The sequence below is a fragment of the Octopus bimaculoides genome, chromosome 5, assembly GCF_046866305.1.
Source record: "Octopus bimaculoides isolate indiv1 chromosome 5, ASM4686630v1, whole genome shotgun sequence".
In the NCBI taxonomy this organism is placed as follows: Eukaryota; Metazoa; Mollusca; class Cephalopoda; order Octopoda; family Octopodidae; genus Octopus; species Octopus bimaculoides.
The window spans coordinates 112,092,271-112,109,770 of NC_142932.1; the positions used below are offsets into that span (position 1 = coordinate 112,092,271).

At 40.3% G+C, this 17,500-nt stretch overlaps 1 protein-coding gene across 1 annotated transcript in view; it reads left to right on the forward strand.

Annotated features, from left to right (window-relative positions):
• The first annotated feature begins 2,944 nt into the window (after positions 1-2,944).
• LOC106868397 (retinoic acid receptor gamma) overlaps positions 2,945-17,500 on the forward strand; it is an 87,010-nt gene continuing 72,454 nt past the window's right edge. Inside the window, exon 1 of the mRNA XM_089352955.1 lies at positions 2,945-3,121. Within this exon, the coding sequence (XP_089209081.1) occupies positions 3,062-3,121 (60 nt within the window). The 5' untranslated portion in view covers positions 2,945-3,061. The remainder of the gene's footprint in view (positions 3,122-17,500) is intronic.

Genomic DNA, 17,500 nt, shown 5'->3' on the forward strand with positions numbered 1-17,500 from the left:
TGGCGGAACCTTCATCCGGTTCTGATAACAACGATTGCACCCACAACCAGGCAATCAAAATACAACTGCTAAACAGTAGCTAGTTATAATACATTTCACACTCCCACTCAGTCTATAGAAATAACAGCAGACAAAATTGCCATCACTGGTGCCCGTTCGTTTACTTACGCTCACAAAAATACATTCACGCCTTCACCATGAAAATGTCTTCATGCTTGGTAGGACTAGGTTAATCTTTCTTCCTTCTTGTCTTTCTTACACAAATCGGATGTACCATAACAGAACACAAACAGGCCAACATATAAACCCCTCAAACTCTTCTAGTAAGCGAGCAGGCATTTTCCAACAGTTTAGTAAAGCACGCACGGACACATACACGCACGCACGCACGCACACACATACGTGTAATGTATGACTGGCTGGCTTGATGCATGCATGTATGTATGTATGTATGCATGTATGTATGTATGTATGTATGTATGTATGTATGTATGTATGTATGTATGTATGTATGTATGTATGTAAATAGAGAAAATTCGAAGGATTGCTTTGGTATAATGGTAACACTACTCTACTTTTAGAGTTCCGCCGTTAAAGCGATGTATGTATATATGTATGTATGAAGACCTTGTTACTGTATTTATAAAGCGTTTTTTATAACAACCGTTAGTACCAACATCAATGTAGTTAATGTTTTAAATGTTATGTTAAAATTAAATACAGATAAACATTGTTCTTATAGGAAGCCAAATAAATAAATAAATAAAAATTGTTTTACGTTACCAGGTCTTCAAGTCACCCTCCCATAATCTTGACAAATTTAGTATATAGCATTAGTCGTCACATTTCTAGAATTTCGTCAAGTGAAGTTGTTTTTAACCATGCATCACTGCTTTAAGCGAGAATAGTTTCCAAAAGAAAATACAATACATCTTGCCTGATAACATCCTATAAGATATAAAAACTACTCAGATATAACATCTAGAATGCGGTATCCAATATTGCCAGAACTTTCTTATATGAAGATACTTTTCAATTGACCACGATACTACAAAATATTTAACAAGAACTCACTGAAAGTAAGCTACAGCTAAGGATCTGATTCCTTGTATCGAGAGAAGGAATTACAGGAACAGCCCAATGTAATTGTACCAAAATCAAGTCGTGTCCACTTAAATGCAAATATCTCGGCAAGGAGTTGATGCTCTGCACAAAGAGGAAGTTGGCACACAACATTGAACATTCTTATTTTGGGCATAGCAGAACCTCTCTTTCAGTTTGGGTATACGCCGCACACATATTTTTATGAACTTGGAGAAAAGAAACACTACTCCTAAATACAGGAGCAAGTATGGCAGTGTGGTTAAGAAATCTGCTTTGCAGCCACGTAATTTTGGGTTCAACCCCACCGCACGGCACCGTAGGTAAGTGCCTTCTACTATGTCTCCGGGTCGATCAATGCTTTGTAAGTGAATTTGATGGATGGAAACTCTGTGGAAGACCGTCGTGTGTGTGTGTGTATTTGTGCTTGTGTTCGTCCTCCGTCTGTTGATAACGAGTGTTGGTTTGTTTACAGCCCTGTGACCTAGCATTTTCGACATAACAGATCGATAAACTAAGTACCAGAATAAGTACTGGAGGGGATTTGCTTGATTAAAACCTGTTATTTCTGCTAGAGAATAGGAAGCCAGACATAGTCTTAATTGAAAAATAAAACAAACTATGCTGGATCATAGATTATGTAGACCCCCCCCCCCCCCCAGCGCTCAGCTGATATTCATTTTCATCGACCCCAAAAGGATGAAAAGCAAAGTCGACCTGGGCAGAATTTGAATTGAAAAGGTAGAGCCGGAAGAAATGCCGCTAAGCATTTTGTCCAACGTGCTAACTATTCGAAGTCGGGAGTGGCAGAAAAGGGCGCGCCGGGAAAGCGAAGAGAATACAATTCTTATTTCTTCTTCTTCTTCCCGCCTGACTATCGTTCGCCGCTCGATCCTCCGTCTCCCACCATGCCAGACCGTCATCGTTACGCAGCGCTGCGACAGCCGCCGCCCCGAAGCGCGGCGGACACCTAACGGAGCACGGCAGCAGCAGTAGATTCGCCGAGGAACAGCGAGGCTGCACGCGCGGACGACGACGACGACGACGAACGAACGAAAGCGACAGAGGCTCCCGCGCGGTACCGCCCGACGAAAGTGCCGCCGCTGCCCAATCTGTTCGCGCCCACCACTCGCTCGTTTCGTCCCCTCCTCTCTTTTCCTCCCTGCTGTTGTTGTCGTCTTCTCCCTTCCGTGGGCCGCTGCCGCCGTCGGTCGGCGTTCGCTCTGTGGATCTACCAACTTGCCGCCTTCATCTGTAAATATTGGTTTCAAATTTTAGCACAAGACCAGCAATTTCGGGCTAAGTCGATTACATTGACGCCAGTGCTCAACTGCTACTTATTTTATCGACCTCGAAAGAATGAACGGCAAAGTTGATCCAACCTGTATTTGAATTCAGAACGTAACGTAGGAAGAAAGGTCGCTAAGCATCTTACCCAACGTTCTAACTATTCTGTCAGCTCGCCACCTTTATCTGTTAAATATTATATGTTGTATTGCAGTATAGCTCCAAAAAAAAATGTTGAATGGAAGTCCATCTGCTTAGACGTTCATCAATCAACACTTTTTGAAACAAGACTATGCTTGCTCACAGTATATTTTTTGTTGAGTCATTGGGAGTTATTTGAAAATAATACCAATTTATTAAGATATATGAAGTTTAAAGATCAATAAAAAGTAAACTTCTTTTTCATATATATTTTTCAACAGTAACAAAGGTGAGATGACGAAAGTTTTGTCATTGTTTATTTAAATAGATATTTGAATATTCTATTGGAATATTCTATATTTTAAACTAACAATTGTGCTCGAAATGAAATTAAACGACTTTTGAACTCGTTTCATATTTCCGTACATTAACGGTGAACTTTGTTAGAATGCATTTATTATTTATTAAAGGCACATGAAAATAGTTGCTAGTTCCTGTTTCTTAAAACAAGCTTCTCACAAACTGGAGAAAAATGTGGCGTAAAAGTTTATTTCAGCTGATGACATCCTGTGATGAAGCTCCGTATTTTCAGGTAGGTTAGATTTAAATGTTCAACACTCGTAGAATTTTTATACTGTAAATTCTCAAGCCTTTCTCTTCTAATATGTAATTTATGAATCCAAAATTAAGGAACGGAGTAGATAAAACCCAGGCCCCATATGTTTCATAGCTAGCGGAACCTATGAAGTAGTAATTATCCAAACGAGGGGTAAACCGCAAACTACTCTTCAGGCCAATATTGATTTCAAATTTTGACACAAGGCCAGTCAGTTCGGATGAGGAGGGGTCAAGTCAATTACGTCGACCCCAGTGCACAACTAGTACTCATTTTACCGACCCCGAAAGGATGAAAGGCAAAGTGAACCACGGCTGAATTTGAAATCGGAACGTAAAGACGGACGAAATGCCGCTAATCATTTTGCCCAGCTTTCTTAACGAGTCTACCAGCTCGCCACCTTACAAAATATATAAATTAGCCTCTGTTCCAACTTTGTTTCCTCGTAACTTTCAGAAAAATAAATATGTCTTTCAGCTGGTGTAAATTATGATTATATCGAGATTTAATGTAAAAAAAGAAATTGATGACCGCACACATATGCATTTTGACACATCCCATACATATCCACAAAATGAATCTCGAAATTTTGAAAAAGATTGTGATATGTGTCCATATGTATGTGTGGACACCCACCAATTTATTTTTTTACATTAAATTCCGATATAATTGTAATCTATACCATTTGAAAAGTAGAAAATTTCATTTAAAAATATCTATTTTTCTGAAAGTTTTGAAGAAACAAAGTCGTTGAGGTGCACACTTCGGTAGTTATTTTTATTTCTTGTTCTTGTTTCAGTCATTAAACTGCAGCCATGCTGGGGCACCGCCTTGAAAAATTTTAGTCGAAAGAATCGATCACAGATTTTTCTTTTTAGGTACTTATTCTATCGATTCCTTTTGTCGAGCTGCTAAGTGACGAGGACGTAAACATACCAAAACTGGTTATCAAGCAGTTGTGGGAGGACAAACACACACACACACACACAATGAGGTTATTTCTGTTTCCGTCTACCAAATTCATTCCCAAAGCTACAGCAGAAGACAGTTGCCCAAGTACCACGCAGTACGGCTGAACCCGGAACCACGTTATTGGGAAGCAAGCTTCTTACTATACAGCCACGCTTGCCTATGTTTTTTCCATATTTTGTCTCTGGACAGAACAGATTTTCGAAAATAATAACCAAAAATGGACAGGGAGTTTGAGATTTTCAAGAAGTTTTGAAAGTTATCCACATACCACTAAATAATATCCAGTCTTGGATTGAAAGCAAATATAACAACCCTAAGTGTTGTTGACACCTTCAACTGGCTTTGTTTATTAAAAAGGATTAAATTAAAATCATAAGAAACAGTAATGAGGAAACAATTCCAAGAGTCGAGTGCTGGATTTTAAATATTTTTGTTATTACTGTTTCATGGCTGTGTGGTTAAAAAGCTCGCTTAGCGAACTATGTGGTTTTAAGTTCAGTCCCACTGCGCGGCATATTTGACTAGTGTCTTTTACTCTAGCTCGGGCCGACCAATGCCGCGTGAGTGAATTTGGTAGCCGGAAGCTCTGTGGAAGTCCGTCGTATGTATTTATATATATTTTCATCCCAATATTTACTTGCTATCATTTATAGCTTTATATGTACTTCGAGATCCAATTCCAAAATGCAATCCTTTCATTTTTTTTTTTGAAAATCTTGTGCCCCTACAGTAGCAAGAGAATAACTCGACCCAATTAAAAAATATATTATTAATCTCTTCAATGGTATTTTCTCCGACAGTTAATACTAAATGGATGTGTATGTGTGGGGCTACTGTTTGACAACCGGTGTTGATTTGCTTACGTGTTTGCAACGTAGCGGTTCAGCAAAAGAAACTAAATCAGTACTAGACTTTAAAAAATAATACTAGGGTCAATTTATTCGACTAAAACTCTGGCTGCAGTCCAATAAATGAAAGACATAAAAGATTAAGTACCTACGAACTTTTCTCTATCCTCCTATGTTTACACAATATATCAAATTTCAAATACACAAACACTATTTGTTTTCATTAATAAACAGGCATTTGTCTAGATGAATCACTTGCATTTCTTCCATACGATTCTTAGTTTCAATATATGACTTCGCTCTTTATTCACTCTCCTCTCAATTTGTTTTAAGGTACAACCGTTCAGGTTTGACTGGTTTCAAACCACACTGAACTGGTTCTTTTTTCTTTGGCCGTCAACAACTTTTCCCCCTTTAACGTTCACTAACAGTAGCCACATAGCCTCAATGCAGTTGTTCCATCAGCTAGAAAAAAGTGCCAAATCTCCCTCAATAAATAGTTTTATAGATCTTGACCTTCGCCCATCCTCCTTTTTTGCTTTAACATTTATAAAAAAAAAAAATGAAGGAAACAAATAAATTATTGAAATACGCTTTTAACAGATCGAAATGCATTAGAAGCGGATAATGTGATCGAACAGTTATTGTTAACAAAATTAGTGGCTGTCAGGAACTCAAGACATTCTTTTCTACTCTAGGCACAAGACCCGAAATTTTGGGGGAGGGGGCCAGTCGATTAGATCGACCCCAGTACGCAACTGGTACTTAATTTATTGACCCCGAAAGGCTGAAAGGTAGAGTCGACCTCGGCGGAATTTGAACTCAGAACGTAACAGCAGACGAAATACCGCAAAGCATTTCGCCCGGCTTGCTAACGTTTCTAATTTCTTTATTGCCCACAAGGGGCTAAACATAGAGTGGACAAACAAGGACAGACAAAGGGATTAAGACGATTACATCGACCCCAGTGCGTAACTGGTACTTAATTTATCGACCCCGAAAGGATGAAAGGCAAAGTCGACCTCGGTGGAATTTGAACTCAGAACGTAACGGCAGACGAAATACCGCTAAGCATTTCGCCCGGCGTGCTAACGTTTCTGCCAGCTCACCGCCTTAAGAACTCAAAATATTGTTATACCTTCTACTTAATATCTTTAACCTGTAAGGCGGCAAGCTAGCTGAATCATTTGCACGCCAGGTGAAATGCTTAGCGGTATTTCGTCTCTCTTTATGTTCGGAGTTCAAATTCCGTCGAGGTCGACTTTGCCTTTCGTCCTTTCGGGGTCGATAAAATAAGTACCAATTGAGACTTACTCCTTCCCCGAAATTGCTGACCTTGTGCCAAAATTTGAAATTGATATCTTTAACCTGTTATTGTTATCAGAACTAACCCTCGAGTTTGCTGGTGTCTTGGGAAAGCTGAATTTTAGTACTTTTACACATATGATTTTTTTTTTTTTTTTTGTATTTTCTTGAATTATCCGAAGCGTATGACGTGGAGCCCACAAGCACGTAACGCTTCGAGCAACTCGTCGAGAATCCGGTCAGTTCTAATTGTTATAGTTATCTTCCATTTTAATTAAACAATTCTTTTGTATTTTTGGCACAATGCCAGCAAATTTTGAGGGGAGGGGAAGTCGAATACATCAAACCCAGAGTTCAGCTGGTATTTATTTTATCGACTGTGAAGAGATAAAAAAACAAAGTCGAGACCTCGGCTGCATTTGAACTCAATACGTAAAGCCGGAAGAAATGTCGCTAAGCATTTTATCCGAGTTTTAAGAGATAAAAAGTTATAAAATAACGAATTAATTAATTTTTACAGAACATTTTCTAGTTTGATATCATCTTCCAAATGGTGGAGAAGGAGGGGTCGCTCACGCAGCAAGAACAGCTAAATCTCCTAGTACAAATGGTAATAATGATCAAGTCACTTATTTGCTAATCTCTCCCTTTCGTTTTTCTTAAACATTTATTGTTGTTGTTGTTGTTGTTGGCACTCCGTCGCTTACGACGACGAGGGTTCCAGTTGATCCGATCAACGGAACAGCCTGCTCGTGAAATTAACGTGCAAGTGGCTGAGCACTCCACAGACACGCGTACCCTTAACGTAGTTCTCGGGGATATTCAGCGTGACACAGTGTAACAAGGCTGACCCTTTGAATTACAGGCACAACAGAAACAGGAAGTAAGAGTGAGAGAAAGCTGTGGTGAAAGAATACAGCAGGGTTCGCCACCATCCCCTACCGGAGCCTCGTAGAGCTTTAGGTGTTTTCGCTCAATAAACACTCACAACGCCCGGTCTGGGAATCGAAACTGTGATCCTATGACCACGAGTCCGCTGCCCTAACCACTGAGCCATTGCGCCTCCACCTTAAACATTTATAAGATGAAAGCAACTAAATTAGTCAAATGACGGTGGTTTTGGTGCCAGGGAGTCGCTAGGATTTATTGCGCCAATAATTTTCTGATTCTTGCTGCTTCTTAATAATTCACAAACTTCTTACTCGGAAAAATAACTCAATAGGCTTAAAATTTATTTCATGACTAATAAAAAAAAAAAAAACAGTTATGTATAATACATAAATAAAACAAGAAACAAGTAATGTGCGATCGACGCTTCACTGGGTGTAAGTGATCCCCAAATGGAGATCCTTTATTCTTGGTTCATTGATTATTCCTCCTGAAATCTAGATGTGCATCGTATCCAAGGATCACCAGCTCGAAACGTACGTGAATAAACTGCGTTTAATTGACGCTCATCATAACAAACTCTTGTCATTTGTGCTAGATAAGCCTGATCTGAAATAGAATCAAAAGTCATACATTCATTAATTCCTTTGGCTGCATGTGGAGCATAGGGCGCCAACGAGAGATCTCCATATGTCTCGATCTTTGGCAATAGATTGTTGTCATCATATATAGCCGCTTGCCAGTGATTTAGTTTCCGTGGACCTTCTCTGTGTTTTTCGTTTGCCAAGCTTCCTTGGTGTGAGAATGCTTTTCCACATCTCCCTTTCGACTTTCACTACAATGCTTAATGTGCAGTCTCTAATTTCCTTTTCAAGACCTGTCTCATATGTCCTCTTGACGGCATTTCAGCAGTAAATTGATTGTGCAACCTCCTCCTTTCTCAACTGAGCTGGGAACTGGCAATGGCGGAAATTGGCTTTACGTTTCTAACGAACATTAAAAACCATCAGCTGAAGACATTAATTCTGCGTTAATGATGATAACTGTGATATTCTTCCAGTTTCTTTTCCATATTACTAAGATGTTCTTTTAACGACAATATGGTTCTTAAAAGACGTTTCATTTCCCTTTCGATTGACAAAAGGATTGATCTATATTCATCTATGATGCAGTCAATGCCGATGAATGACTGGACTATTCAGGAAACGACGTCATGGAACTACTTGACCTTTTTAAAGCTTTTGCATTTTCCGTTTCTTTCCCTCGTTTGCTTTTCTCGGCTTCTTTTGCAGTAATATTTGCTTCCTGGTGAAATTTGGTAATGGAAGCCACACACACACACACACACACACACACACTCATACACACACACACTCATACACACACACACTCATACACACACACACACACACACACACACACACACACACACACACACACACACACACACCGCTACAACATTATTTATTTATATATACATATATATATATATATATATATATATATATATATATATATATACATACATGCATGTACACTAGAGCTATGTATATGTATGCGTATGTGCGTGTATACACACGCGTACATAGCTACAGTATATATGTGTGTGTGTGTGTATATATATATATATAAATACACACACACACACACACACACACACACACACACACACACACACACACACACACACACACACACACACACACACACACACACACACACACACACACACACACACACACACACACACACACACACACACACACACACACACACACTTTTTTTATTATTATTTGAAGCCTTCCTGTAAGGAAAGAGTTGGTTTCTAGCAAAGATACAAAGCTCCATCTTTGGAATGTCGATAACAAAAGTATTACATTTTGAACTTGAGAAAAGTCTTGCACGTGTTTACTGTCCTGCTTCTTATGAATGTATGTATACTTGCACTTTGTTTATTAAAACCCTTCCTAGTAGAAGGGAACTAGTTTCTAGCAGAGAAATAAGTTCTATCAATGGAATTTGTATATTTTTACTGTTCCACTTACAGATTGTACCTGTGAAGTTCGTGTTAGCCAGTTTCTTTGCTTGAAAATCGTAGCTTTTTCCAGATTGTCCCTTTAGACATTTACGAAACATAACCAGGTGCACCATTGATTGTTAGTATGAATGTGAATTTATAATTAGGGTTGTGGACCTTCAGGTTTCTCAGTAATTGTTCATAAATATTCCCCTTCTTGATGATTTTAAGACTGAGGTTTACGTTTAAATGGCAAGTACCCTCTATAACTGTACACGATTTTTCTGTCCCAAATAATTACATCAGGTTTGTTTTACTTGCACTTGCTAGCGATTTTTATAGAAATGTCCCAACAATATAATCCACCGTATGTACAGGCGTACAGGACGGAATTTGAACTTTAAAAAATCATCCCAAAACTAGTAGTCGTCCTATATACCCCGTATGACCTCCAAACCCACCGCAAGCCACTCTTTTCCTGAAAAGAAAGGTGGGAGGTGGTGGGGACTTCGAAGTTTCTCACCAAGGGAGTCTTGTTTCGCGAGTCTTTTTTTTTTTCTTTTCCATGTTATTTTGCATGCTTTCAACGAATGTGATATCAAAATCGTTTACGACTCTTTTTTCCAGAAAAGGAAAGATTTGGCTGCTATTTCTAACATGTCCTACTACCACGTAACAACTATTTGCGTTCACACCGAAATATTTACCAATTTTTTTTCCTTCCATTTATTTTTTCCACTTTATAGAAGCCAATATTTTCTCTGACATCCACCTCAGCGAAGTCACGAATCAAGTGGAAACATCAATTACTGTTTCCTCTTGACAGGACAAAGAAATTTCCCGCTGTTTTTGCGAGCAACAAGCGGGTGGATTTGGTTTCGAATCCAGGCAGGGACAAACGAGGTCCTACGAGTTATTTATAAGTGGCGTTATATCGAGGTTGAAAGAATGACGCGTACAATATTGAATATACTAAGACAATCTGAAAACAATAGAAACTTTTAAACGTTTACCGGTTTTTATGAAATTTTGGAGTTAACGGACTTGAGTTAACGGAAGCTAAATGTAACGGAAGTTAATTAGTCCGATAATGGTTTTCAAAATTAACTTAAAAGTTAAATCGTTAACGAAGATTGTTAACTTCGTTAATTAACGATTAACAGATTAACGGACTTACGCCCGGCTCTTGAGTATTAAAATATACAAATTGATTATCCAATTTATTTTAATTCCTAATATTTGTAAGTTTATAAGTAGTGTGTTCGTGGTTTACTGAAGGTATGCAGTCACTGAATCGGAACAAGAATCGAAACACGTGTACGGCTGTTCTTTCTTTTTCTCTGTCTATGGACATATTGAACAAACGAGTGGTTGTAAAAATACTGGGTTCACTAAAAAGCCTTATAGTACATTACAGCAATTTATATAGTTATTTATTTTTCATATCTATCTATCTATCTGTCAATCTAAGTCGACTCGGACTGAGTGTGTGTGTCTGTCTGTTTGCGTAGCTATATGTATATTTATCTCTTTCTGCTTGTCTATATGTCTAGTTCTCTCTCTCTCTCTCTCTCTCTCTCTCTCTCCCTCTCCCTCTCCCTCTCTCTCTCTCTCCCTCTCCCTCTCTCTCTCTCTGCCTCAGTGTCATGACTGTGTGTCGGTATCTGTCTGTATCTCTTTCTCTCTCTCTCTCCCCCATCTGTCCATATTTATCTGTCTAACTGCCTGTCTTACTGTCTATCTGTTCTGACTGTCTATCTGTGTGTCTGTGTCTATCTGTCTGTGTGTCTATCTGTCTGTGTGTCTATCTGTCTGTGTGTCTGTGTCTATCTGTCTGTGTGTCTGTGTCTATCTGTCTGTGTGTCTGTGTCTATCTGTCTGTGTGTCTGTGTCTGTCTGTCTGTGTGTCTGTGTCTATCTGTCTGTGTGTGTGTCTGTGTCTATCTGTCTGTGTGTGTGTCTGTGTCTATCTGTCTGTGTGTGTGTCTGTGTCTATCTGTCTGTGTGTGTGTCTGTGTCTATCTGTCTGTGTGTGTGTCTGTGTCTATCTGTCTGTGTGTGTGTCTGTGTCTATCTGTCTGTGTGTGTGTCTGTGTCTATCTGTCTGTGTGTGTGTCTGTGTCTATCTGTGTGTGTCTGTGTCTATCTGTGTGTGTCTGTGTCTATCTGTCTGTGTGTGTGTCTGTGTCTATCTGTCTGTGTGTGTGTCTGTGTCTATCTGTCTGTGTGTGTGTCTGTGTCTATCTGTCTGTGTGTGTCTGTGTCTATCTGTCTGTGTGTGTGTCTGTGTCTATCTGTCTGTGTGTGTGTCTGTGTCTATCTGTCTGTGTGTGTGTCTGTGTCTATCTGTCTGTGTGTGTGTCTGTGTCTATCTGTCTGTGTGTGTGTCTGTGTCTATCTGTCTGTGTGTGTGTCTGTGTCTATCTGTCTGTGTGTGTGTCTGTGTCTATCTGTCTGTGTGTGTGTCTGTGTCTATCTGTCTGTGTGTGTGTCTGTGTCTATCTGTCTGTGTGTGTGTCTGTGTCTATCTGTCTGTGTGTGTGTCTGTGTCTATCTGTCTGTGTGTGTGTCTGTGTCTATCTGTCTGTGTGTGTGTCTGTGTCTATCTGTCTGTGTGTGTGTCTGTGTCTATCTGTCTGTGTGTGTGTCTGTGTCTATCTGTCTGTGTGTGTGTCTGTGTCTATCTGTCTGTGTGTGTGTCTGTGTCTATCTGTCTGTGTGTGTGTCTGTGTCTATCTGTCTGTGTGTGTGTCTGTGTCTATCTGTCTGTGTGTGTGTCTGTGTCTATCTGTCTGTGTGTGTGTCTGTGTCTATCTGTCTGTGTGTGTGTCTGTGTCTATCTGTCTGTGTGTGTGTCTGTGTCTATCTGTCTGTGTGTGTGTCTGTGTCTATCTGTCTGTGTGTGTGTCTGTGTCTATCTGTCTGTGTGTGTGTCTGTGTCTATCTGTCTGTGTGTGTGTCTGTGTCTATCTGTCTGTGTGTGTGTCTGTGTCTATCTGTCTGTGTGTGTGTCTGTGTCTATCTGTCTGTGTGTGTGTCTGTGTCTATCTGTCTGTGTGTGTGTCTGTGTCTATCTGTCTGTGTGTGTGTCTGTGTCTATCTGTCTGTGTGTGTGTCTGTGTCTATCTGTCTGTGTGTGTGTCTGTGTCTATCTGTCTGTGTGTGTGTCTGTGTCTATCTGTCTGTGTGTGTGTCTGTGTCTATCTGTCTGTGTGTGTGTCTGTGTCTATCTGTCTGTGTGTGTGTCTGTGTCTATCTGTCTGTGTGTGTGTCTGTGTCTATCTGTCTGTGTGTGTGTCTGTGTCTATCTGTCTGTGTGTGTGTCTGTGTCTATCTGTCTGTGTGTGTGTGTCTGTGTCTATCTGTCTGTGTGTGTGTCTGTGTCTATCTGTCTGTGTGTGTGTCTGTGTCTATCTGTCTGTGTGTGTGTCTGTGTCTATCTGTCTGTGTGTGTGTCTGTGTCTATCTGTCTGTGTGTGTGTCTGTGTCTATCTGTCTGTGTGTGTGTCTGTGTCTATCTGTCTGTGTGTGTGTCTGTGTCTATCTGTCTGTCTGTGTGTCTGTGTCTATCTGTCTGTGTGTGTGTCTGTGTCTATCTGTCTGTGTGTGTGTCTGTGTCTATCTGTCTGTCTGTGTGTCTGTGTCTATCTGTCTGTCTGTGTGTCTATCTGTCTGTCTGTGTGTCTGTGTGTCTGTCTGTGTGTCTGTGTGTCTGTCTGTGTGTCTGTGTGTCTGTGTGTCTGTCTGTGTGTCTGTGTGTCTGTCTGTGTCTGTCTGTCTGTGTGTGTGTCTGTGTCTGTCTGTCTGTGTGTGTGTCTGTGTCTGTCTGTCTGTGTGTCTGTGTCTGTCTGTCTGTCTGTGTGTCTGTCTATCTGTGTGTTTGTGTCTGTGCGTCTGTCTCTGTGCGTCTGTGTGTGTCTCTGTCTGTCTGTCCGTGTGTCTGTCTGTCCGTGTGTCTGTCTGTCCGTGTGTCTGTCTGTCCGTGTGTCTGTCTGTGTGTCTGTGTGTCTGTCTGTGTGTCTGTGTGTCTGTCTGTCTGTGTGTCTCTCTCTGTCTGTCTGTGATGTAATCTATGAATACATCAATAAAAATTTTACTGAAACAGCTGTCTAAAACCCATTTCTGGTCTTTTTATATGAAGTAAACATCAGCGGGGCTTTGCCCCAAACAGAAAGCTGGAGCTATTTAATGATATTGTAAGCTCTTCTTCAGATGGCGAATAGCGCACACACACACACACACACACACACACACACACACACACACACACACACACACACACACACACACACACATGAAATAAAAGAACTTCACTGAAGTTCGCGATGATGTGTTCGAACGGAAACAAGGGAAACCGACATTTTCGACATCGTTGCTGAGTGAGACAAGGCTGCATTCTGTTGCCCCTACTGTTGTTAGTGGCAGTAGACTTTGTCCTGAAGAAAACAGCAAACATACCCGATAGAGGAATATCATGGAAACAACAGACTAGACTGAAGGACTTGGATTTTGCTGATCAAATTGTCTTGGTCGCTGACGATAGTAAAAACCTGCCACGGCTCACATCAGAACTAGAATAAAATGTGGAAAGATTGATCTGAGAATCCGTGTGGCGAAGACCAAAGCAATGAACATTAAAAATGGTGACCGTTGAACAACATCGATCATAAAGATCAATCAGCAAAATAAAGAGACAGTTGACAGAATCACCTTTCTTGTAGCGTCTCAGCTGCAATGGCCATGGAATTGACAAAGCCACGGCCGTATTCCAGAGAATGTGTCTGGGCCTCTAACACCATCACGTTACTGACAAAGATCCAGCACTATAATAACATAGTTCCACCAACAGTTCCTCTATGCTAGTGAGACCTGGAAGAGCACCGTAAAGTCCGACAGAAAGTCAGGTGTCTTCCACCAAATCTGCTTCAGAAGGATTCTGAAAATGTACTTACAAGAGTACGTAACTAGCGAAGATATTCTAAAGAAAACCAACACAAGACTACTTAGCGAAATCGTTAATGCTAGAAACCCTCTGTATCTTCAAAGCACTTCAGTGTTTACGAGTGCTTTGCCTTTTAGCCTGTACACTGCTGAAATAGGGCAGCGAGGCCTGAATTACCCTTCGCCCACCGAAGGGTTCCATATACGCTCTCTTGTCCTCTAAGCAGCTACCCTAGACTGTTCTCAACTGTCATGGTTATCTCTTTGATAGCTTTCTTTGGTTGTTTGGGTTTCAAACCAATCTTTCGCAGGAAATAGTGCACATATATCGCTGGGAAACCACGACAGCCAATTTCAGTCAGGAATGAGGCTGTGCTAACCTTTCACAAGCGCCTTGTCATTTTAATTTTTATTTCTAGCTTACACCAAGGCAGCAAGCTGGCAGATTCGTTAAGAACCCAGGCAAAATGCTTCGTGGCATTTCGTCTGTCTCTACGTTCTGAGTTTAGATTCCACCGAGGTGGACTTTGCCTTCATTCTTTTCGGGGTCGATAAAATTAAGTTCCATTTGAGCACTGAGATTGTTGTAATCGACTTACCCACTCCCCCAAAATTTCTAGCTTATATTTTAAATTTATTTTTTTATCTCCCTGTTTTACCTTACTTTCAACATCTCTGCCTTATAATTATTTTCTTCGCCTGTATCATTTCATTTTAAATTTTAACTCTTATTTATTGCTTTCATCCCACTTTACTTTTTATACCTTAAGAACGAGCACTTTCATTCCTATCCTATAATAATTCTGCTCGTCACTCCGTTACTTAGTTCGTCCGTAACGCTTCCACGTGATTAGTTGATGGGAGAGGAAGGGGATGTAATGGGAGAGGAGAGGTGGTGGTGAGTGAAATGTGTAATTTTTTAAAGCTTTTTTTCTCCGTTACTTATCTCCTCTATAAGGTTTTCACGTGATTAGTTGAAGGGAAGTCGAAGAGCGAAAGAAAAAACAGAGAGAAAAAGAAGTAAAGGCGAAGAGTGACAGAGAAAGAAGGAGAGTGCTGTGTATTTTAAGTCTACAAAATTGTGCATAAAGCATATAAAATGCATTAAGTAATCATTGTATTCCAGTTTCCTTCACTTTTCAGTGATTAGCAGATGAGTGACTATCTCTTGATACAGACACAACATAGGCTACGCTTTCAGGCTTTCAGGAATAACGCAATAAGTTTACCATTAATTCTGTGAAATATTCACGGGACCCGCTAGTCATAATTATCAAAATTATCATTATCACTGCTTCCACTGCACTTTTTCTCCCTCCACCTCGCTCCATTCTATCCCTTATATATATATATAAATCTAAGCATCCACACATTCACTACTCTTCTCTGAAGAGACAGGAGCCGTAACAAATGGCTTTGTTGTAAAGAGACAATAAGCATCAAACATCCTTAATCTGTATCTCTGAGAGGCTTCTTACTGCGAATTATACGATTATCCAACCAAAACACACACACACACACACACACACACACACACACACACACACACACACACACACACACACACACACACACACACACACACACACACACACACACACACACACACACACACACACACACACACACACACACACACACACACACACACACACACACACACACACACACACACACACACACACACACACACACACACACACACACACACACACACACACACACACACACACACACACACACACACACACACACACACACACACACACACACACACACACACACACACACACACACACACACACACACACACACACACACACACACACACACACACACACACACACACACACACACACACACACACACACACACACACACACACACACACACACACACACACACACACACACACACACACACACACACACACACACACACACACACACACACACACACACACACACACACACACACACACACACACACACACACACACACACACACACACACACACACACACACACACACACACACACACACACACACACACACACACACACACACACACACACACACACACACACACACACACACACACACACACACACACACACACACACACACACACACACACACACACACACACAAAAAAAAAAAAAATAAGCAACAAGGATATCCAGAGGTATTGCAGTACTGTATTACCTCTGGATATTCTTGTTGCTTATTTTGATTTTGATCACCTTACTTTGAATTTGTATGGATAATACCGTTCTAAATTCTGGTGCCTCAACCTAAGTACCATATTCATCTGAATCTAAATTTATGCTGAACTCATCTACCATACCCAATATGTATATATAAAATTATACCACATGCACAACACACACATATACATGCATACATATACACGTGTGTTTGTAAGTATGAGAAAACGCGTTTATGTAAGATGAAACCTTGTTGAGATGCGATCTATTAACCTTTCGATTCGCTTATAGTTGACCTCAGCTCGTTTTTCTTGTAGTCCTTATTCTTTCAACCTTGTTAATCACTTTTCATTTACGTTAGAGACAAAAACTTGCTTTAGAAAGTTCTATTAGACCTTTTCTGATTTCTGTTACATTAAAAAATCTGCTTAATTCTACAATATAAGCTTAGGTAAAAAACCAAAATACATTCTAACAAGGCTTTCATCTTTATATTTACGATAGCCAAAAGCCAACTCCCGTGACTGGTTTGCTACCTGTCACAACACACAAGCATTCGCCCAGTTACCGATAAACAAACATCTTCACAGCCATTATATATTGCCTCACATTTAGATAAATTTGAATCGATAGAGATTCTTTCTGTAATAAACACATTTTACATAACAACGTATATTATCTTGTTTACTAATCCTTAAACGTGTCCACATAGATTTTCACTGCATTTACATATCAATAAGTGTGTGTGTGTGTGTGTGGACGTGGGAGAAAAATCTATACTTTCCCAGGTCGTTCAAACATTCTTGAGACCTAACATTGTTATATAGCCTAACGAAGTGAAGAGGATCATTCTGACTGAAGTGATAATCTCTTGAAGATGGTTGCGAAGAGACGTCAGAGAGCAACTCCGAGGTCTCCTCGCAACCACCAAGTGCCTGGTCAATGAGTGGGGAAAATAGGTAGTCGGCCTAGCTATTTCCACTTAATGTTGGCTGCAGGAATTCCCCGCTTGCAACTCTAATAGTACCAGGAAGGGAAAGAAAAGCAGCCGCTGGCAGATTGGGGTGAGACCACGGAAAGAATCTCTAGTTGGTTCTGGAACAGACGAAAGCAATTGAATTCTGATGTTTCAGACGGAATGGCCAAATGGTATCGCGAGTAGAAAATGACTAATGCA